We start from the raw sequence: 7,325 nt of genomic DNA, 5'->3' as shown, positions 1-7,325 counted from the left end.
ATGGATGACGTCAATCGCTATCCATCCTTAGGCCCAAATAAGAATTAGGACCGTTTAGACGGGACGATTGGTCGAATGGGTTGGGTTGGGCCTAGGAAGGCCGAATAAAACGGTCTAGGAAGACCGAGTTATGAAAACCGACAATTGTCTTGTACAAACTTATTTCCTAACTTGTTCAAGTTTCACCCTAGCTACACGTAAGTGTATATCCCCAGCGGAGTCGCCAAACTGTGGACAGCGGGCCGCCCACGGGGGCGCTTGGTGAAGGTCGGAAAAAACAAGCGTTTGCATTTTGTAAGGAGTCGCCACCAATTTTTATGGGAAATTGGAACCGTTCGAATACCTTGCGTCATGTCAAGACACAAAGTAGTGACATGAACACTAAGCAATCGTTACCCTTAGCATTCTATGTCTAGAATGACTCTCGTGGATGCCAATGAACACGGGTGCTCACGGAGATCTGGAGTAAGGGGTGAGGGTACGTATTAGGAAGCTCTTTTGATCGAACACCTAATCCCGCCCGCCTCGATAGCGGCCTCTACTAATGATTAGGGAAGTTATTCGTACTTGATATATCGTCGGCTATATGCATGCAATGCAACATCCATTAGATTAATCCTAGCATGTGAGAATTAGACTAAGTCGGTTGACACGTAATTAGCATACAATTGGGTCGAAGTTGGATTTAATGTTGATTTACATATGAAAACATACAAACAATAAAAGCAATACAATGATTATAAATTACAATAATGGAAATTACATTAATTACATTGGATAGGCGATTTATGTCGAAAATACCTTTTAAAACGGATAATTTGAGAAAAAGAAAAGAATAAAAGGATAAAATTAATGAAATAAACGAACAGAAATTAGCGTGATATTACGGATATTAGTTAGTTAATACGTAAACTAAACAAACTAGGTCAAGGCGTAAACGGAGTTCGTGACGTAACTCATCGGAAAGCGAGAGATCGCGCCCTCGGAAGAGGCGCAGCAGATTCTTGCGTCTGTTTCCAAGGGTGAGTTCTGCCGTGAAGCCGAGCGCAAATCGTTAATATTAATTGATGACTTTAAGGATTGATCAGATTATTTGACTCGGATGGAAGTGATTAATGGTTATTTAACATATGAATGGGTCGTAAAAAACAGTAAAACATGGGTGAGACGGATGCAAATGAATTAATTACATGAATGAACGATTAATTAGTGAATTAAACTAACTAAACAAATTATTAGATTAAACATGATGATTAATGACGAATATGCGATGAACATGTGAATAAACAGATGAAAACTATATCAAAGACGAATTCCATAAACCCAATATTGATGAATTGAATTTCTACAACCTAATCGAATTTAATGACGAAAACCCGCAAATATGAATTAATTGGGATTTAAGTCGGATTTAAATAATTAGAACATATTAATGATGATGATTAATAATATGATATAATATACATGTGATTATTAAACTATTGTGATGAAGAATTAAAGAAAATAAACGAAACAAAATAAAAGCAAGACGAAATTACAGAGGACGAAGAAGAAGAAGAAAAGAAGCAGGAACTGCGGCAGCCTCACGAAGAGGCGCAGCAGGAACTGCGCTCCTTCGAAGAGGCGCAGCAGTTGTTGCGTCTTTTCTCGACGTCTGTCTACTGGAAATCCGCAAAAACAGAGTTTTAAAGCACGGTTTTAGAAATCGGTTTTAATGGTGTTTTCGAAATAAATCTTACAATGGTGATACGATAAATAAATACAATAAATAAAAGAGGAATTATACACCCTCAGACTTACATGTTGACGGAACGAGAAGAACTAAGATATCGATTAGTGAATGCTCGACGCGAATGCAAAGAGAGTGCCCTCGTAAGAGGAAAACGATTGAAACAAATTGATTAATTAGATTGATTATTGTGGAGTTGGTCAAATTGGTCGGTCATGCAACGGAGAGGCTGGTACCCGGAAGGATCCGAGCTTACGTGGTCGGAAGTCCAAGCACGTAGGCGCCAATTAGTAAGAACAAAGTCTAGAATGCAAAGGGAGAAGAGAAGGGCGGACACTCGCGTGAGAAATATGAGGAACGAAAGCTCCTATTTATACTAATCACGTGAAGGAATTAGGGTTTCGGAGACTCTTTGGAAGTGAATCTCGGAAAGATATGAAAAAGATACGTAAAACATGCAAAGAAGGGCCTGGGAAGAGGCGCAGCAGCCACTGCGTCCCTTGGAAGAAGAGGCGCAGACTGCTGCGTCTATTCCTGTGAGGTTTCCTCTCCGTCAAGAAAGATCTCGCGTTTGAGTTATGGTAGGACGGAAATAATTCGATTATCTTATGAATATTACGGGATATTATTTGCCAAAAGATAGAATTTGTGAAATATGGAATAGAAATATCCGGAACATTCCAGAACATTCCGACTCGGGATTTAATGATTATCGAGAAAATGGAGACGGTTTTTGACCCGGACTCCGAATGTACTCTAATTACTGCCAAAACGACCGTATCAGGACGTAGATGACAACTAAGAGGTCGACATTAATATTTGAGCAATCACTTGACGATAGTCTTACGAATTGTCACAAATTGTTCCGCGAATCAAACATGCGGCCCAATCATCACCGGGTGGTTTGCGAGGGGTGCAGAAACGAGGTGTCTACAATTGTCCGCTTTGGGCCAAGCCCTCACGGATTTACTCTTGGGCTCCTTCCCAAAAGGCCTCGTACTATTATATTTTGTAGATACTTATTATTAAATTATACTTTCCTAATTGTGATATACTTAATTGTACGACAAGTTATATCTAGGCCTAGGAATTAGGAAAGTGATAATATTTGATATATTATTTTATGTTATTATTGGGTGTATATATACCATAGATTGTATCATGTAAATTATTCAATTCAATATATACAAAATCAATCTTTCACCCAATATCAAATTCTTTATGGTATCTCGAGCAGTTGATCTTGGGAAAGATTAAATCAATCACGAACAATCTTCATCATGACCGGAGAAGACAAAGGCGACGGACCTAAGGGTGGTATACACGGAAAGAAAGGCGAAAGTAGCAACACTCATGAAACAATTGCTCCGTCTTCACCGTTGTATCTTCATCCTTCTGACAATCCCGGCCTGTTATTAACACAAATTAAATTTGACGGTGACAATTATGAGTTATGGGCTGATGCAATTAAGAACGGTCTCGACGCTAAAAATAAATTAGCTTTAGTCGAGGGTACCGTCATGAAGCCTGAAATCGGTGAAGGGGAACTCGAGAATATTGAAGCTATAGCGTGGCGACAGTGCAACGCTATGATCAAGTCATGGTTACGTAATACCATCGAGACACGACTTCATCCAAGTATTACTTTTTCTGGCACTGTGCCGGAAATTTGGAAGGAATTAAAGGAAAGATATGCCACTGCTAATGCACCACGAGTGCATCAATTAAAAGCGGATCTCAGCGAATGTCGACAAGGGAAGGATGAGACTATTGTCGAGTATTATACCCGACTCAAGGCTATATGGGATGAATTAGCAAATTATAGCCGTATACCTCCTTGTACTTGCGGATCTGCGACGGCTTTCATAAAGGAGCGTGAAGAGGAGAAAGTACACCAGTTTTTAATGGGCTTAGACACGGCTAAGTATGGGCACGTTCGCTCTAATCTTTTGATGGACGATGATATAATCTCATTGACTAAAGCATATGCCCTCGCAGTACGAGAAGAAAGACACAAATCTGTGACGAAAGTCAAGGAGGAAGTCATTGAGACAGCCATGGCTGTTCAAACCGTGTCCAGTGACTCGCAAATCGAGGAAGAAATCAAGCCCCCTAGGTGTACCCATTGCAAGAAGTTATGGCATACCGAAGATAAGTGCTTTCTTAAGCACGGATTTCCATCCAGAGGACGTGGCCGCGGTGGCAGACGCGGTGGACGTGGACGCGGAGGTCGCGGGTCAGACTACCAGAACGCTAATGCTACTTCGACAAGTGAAGGTGACAATCATAAGGTGGAGTTGACCGCGGATGAACTAAGTCTATTGAAGACTTTCTTGGCGTCTAAAACAGGTGCAAATCAGAATCAAAAATTAACGCCAGGTAAAATTCTTGGCCATTGGATGATTGACAGTGGTGCCTCACACCATAGGACGGGAAGGCGCGAGTTATTAGAGGAACGAAAGACGGGCAGACCGTCGACAGTCGGGCTACCGAATGGCTCACAGATTATGGCTAATGAATATGGTTCAGTGACCATAAATAATAATTTTGTTTTAAAAGACGTTTTATACGTTCCCTCCTTGACCTGTGACTTGATATCGGTACAACAATTAATTAGAGAGAACAATTGTACTGTTACATTCTTTACTGATCATTGTATTGTGCAGGACCAGTCTACGAGGATGAAGATTGGACGCGGTGAGCTCAAGGACGGGGTTTATTACTTGAAGTATGATCGAGAAGAGGTTGTAGCTAAGACAAGCACAAGTGCGGATTCTCGGTTATGGCATAAAAGACTCGGCCATCCTTCAAGCAGTATTTTATCTTATTTTTCTCCTTTAGTTGGGTGTGAATTATTTTGGAATTCTAGTACTGTGTGTGACTCGTGTTGTCGATCAAAACAGACTCGTTCAAGTTTTCATTTAAATAATAAAATAAGTGATGAATTGTTTTCCCTTATACATTGTGACATTTGGGGACTTTATCATATTAAGAGTTCAAGTGGGGCTCAATATTTTTTTACCATCGTAGATGACCGTAGTAGGGCCGTATGGGTTTCCTTAATGCGAGATAAAGGTGAAACTAGTCGTTTAATGATCAATTTCTTTACTATGACAAAACCCAATATGGAAAACAAGTAAAAGTGGTACAAAGTGACAATGGTACTGAATTCTTATCAAATACAATGAAGGATTATTATGAAGAACATGGTATGCGTTTTCAGACTAGTAATGTCGACACCCCGCAACAAAACGGGAGAGTAGAAAGAAAACATAGACATATTTTAGAGAAGGCAAGAGCTTTGCGATTTGAGGCGAATTTACCAGTTGGGTTTTGGGGAGAGTGTGTATTGACGGCAGCCTATCTCATTAATAGGACACCTACTAGAATTCTTCATGGAAAGACACCGTTTGAGATTTTAAATGGCGAAAAACCGAACCTTTCTAATACTCGGGTTTTCGGCAGTTTATGTTATGTTCACAACAAAGATAAACCACGGGACAAGTTTAATGAAAGAGGAAAGCGATGTATGTTTCTTGGATACCCATCAAATAAAAAGGGGTGGAAGGTTTATGATTTAAAAACTAAAGTTTCATTCGTATCTCGAGATGTTACATTTTATGAACATGTATTTCCGTTCATTACAAATCATGATGCTGCAAACTTTAGTGATAATTCGAAAGGTATTGAGAACCAAGAAACATCTGCTGAATTTTTCGAAGGAGGTGCCGAACAAAGATGAAACCGAACCAAAGCACCCCATTCGGACTCTGTTCCGCGTGTTACTAATCAGAGGCAGGGGCCTGATTTGATCGAGAATAGTGAGAGTAATGTGAATGATGATAGTGAGGGAGAAGATGAGACAAATGCCGATGATGGTGAATTTGGGAGTACAGGGGATGTCGAAGAAGCTCAAATGGGGCGTGGAGCTAGGCAGAAATTTGATCCATATTGGAAAAGCGACTATATATGCAAGTCTACTCAAGTTGTAAACCCCGTTCCAAAGGCAATCCCGGTTCAAACTTCATCGTCAAAGTCAGGTACTCGCTATCCAATTGTCAATTATGTTAGTGCAAATTGTTTTTCTAAATCCCACAGGAACTTCCTAGCTCGTGTCGATGCTATTAAAGAGCCAAATAATTATTTTGAAGCATCCAAGCATGTCGAATGGAGGAATGCTATGGCAGCTGAAATTAAGGCTCTCGAAGATAATGGTACTTGGAAGATCGTCTCCTTACCGTCTGGCAAAAGACCCATTGGTTGTAAGTGGGTATATAAAGTGAAGTTGAAGGCAGATGGAACCCTTGAACGATACAAGGCAAGGCTTGTAGCTCAAGGATACGGTCAAATCGAAGGAGTGGATTATCACGAGACGTTTGCACCGGTTGCTAAAATGACAAGCGTAAGATGTCTCCTGGCAGTGGCAGTAGCGAAAGGATGGAGTATTGCCCAGTTAGACGTAAACAACGCTTTCCTTCATGGAGACTTGAGTGAAGAAGTATATATGAGATTACCACCGGGTTTTGAGGTTCATGGAGAAAATAAAGTCTGTCGGTTGCAAAAGTCATTATATGGTCTCAAGCAAGCTTCGCGGAATTGGTTTGCAAAATTGACTTCCTCCTTAACAAGGTACGGTCCTTAGCCGATTATTCTTTATTTACCTATAATAAGGACGGAGTGTTTCTTGGAGTCCTAGTCTACGTAGATGACATGATTATTGTAAGCAATAATGACGAGGCAAGCATGAGACTGCGACAATTTCTCGACCGAAGCTTTGGAATTAAAGATTTAGGAAAATTAAAATATTTCCTAGGAATTGAGATAGCGCATGGTCCACTAGATTTATTTCTCAGTCAACGCAAGTATGCTACTGAAATAATAACTGAAGCAGGACTGAGTGGTTCGAAGCCTGAAAACACGCCTATACAGCCCAACCACAACCTTGCTTTGGCTGATGGTTATTTTTTGCGTGATCCCATGAAGTATAGAAGGCTAGTTGGTAGGTTGATTTATTTGACGATAACTAGGCCGGACCTTATTCGCTATATTAAAGGCTGTCCGGGAAAAGGAATTGTCATTAGCAAGAATTGTGATTTTTCGCTACGTGGTTATTCGGATTCCGACTATGCAAAGTGCCCACTGTCGAGACGATCTATTACTGGTTATTTCGTGGCTCTAGGCAACACGCCTATTTCATGGCGAGCTAAGAAGCAAACCACCGTCGCATTATCTACGGCTGAAGCTGACCTTGGGCTCTGATACCACTTATGCATATCGAACATCCTCTGCATCCAATATACCCTGGACCGGGTCCGTCACTTCAGAAGTCCTCGAACACAAACGGTCTCTGGCATCCAACCTTGGGCTCTGATACCACTTGTTGTGCGGAAGCGTGAATATCCCGTGTTGGGCCTCTGCTGCATCTATGTCCACAATCCATAATAGTACGATATTGTCCGCTTTGGGCCAAGCCCTCACGGATTTACTCTTGGGCTCCTTCCCAAACGGCCTCGTACTATTATATTTTGTAGATACTTATAAAGATGATTTTCCATCTTTATTCTACCGATGTGGGACAAGGGTTTGCACCCTAACA

General features: G+C 40.9%; 1 protein-coding gene across 1 annotated transcript; it reads left to right on the top strand.

The window, feature by feature from the left end:
• Nucleotides 1-3,009: 3,009 nt before the first annotated feature.
• LOC141613279 (uncharacterized) lies at nt 3,010-6,371 on the top strand. Its single transcript, XM_074432016.1, has 3 exons — nt 3,010-4,257; nt 4,396-4,473; nt 5,523-6,371. The coding sequence occupies exons 1-3, from the start codon at nt 3,010-3,012 to the stop codon at nt 6,369-6,371; spliced, it is 2,175 nt and encodes a 724-aa protein (XP_074288117.1).
• Nucleotides 6,372-7,325: the final 954 nt, after the last annotated feature.

Source organism: Silene latifolia, chromosome 11, assembly GCF_048544455.1.
Source record: "Silene latifolia isolate original U9 population chromosome 11, ASM4854445v1, whole genome shotgun sequence".
Lineage (NCBI taxonomy): Eukaryota > Viridiplantae > Streptophyta > Magnoliopsida > Caryophyllales > Caryophyllaceae > Silene > Silene latifolia.
This window is presented reverse-complemented; position numbering and strand designations above follow the sequence as displayed.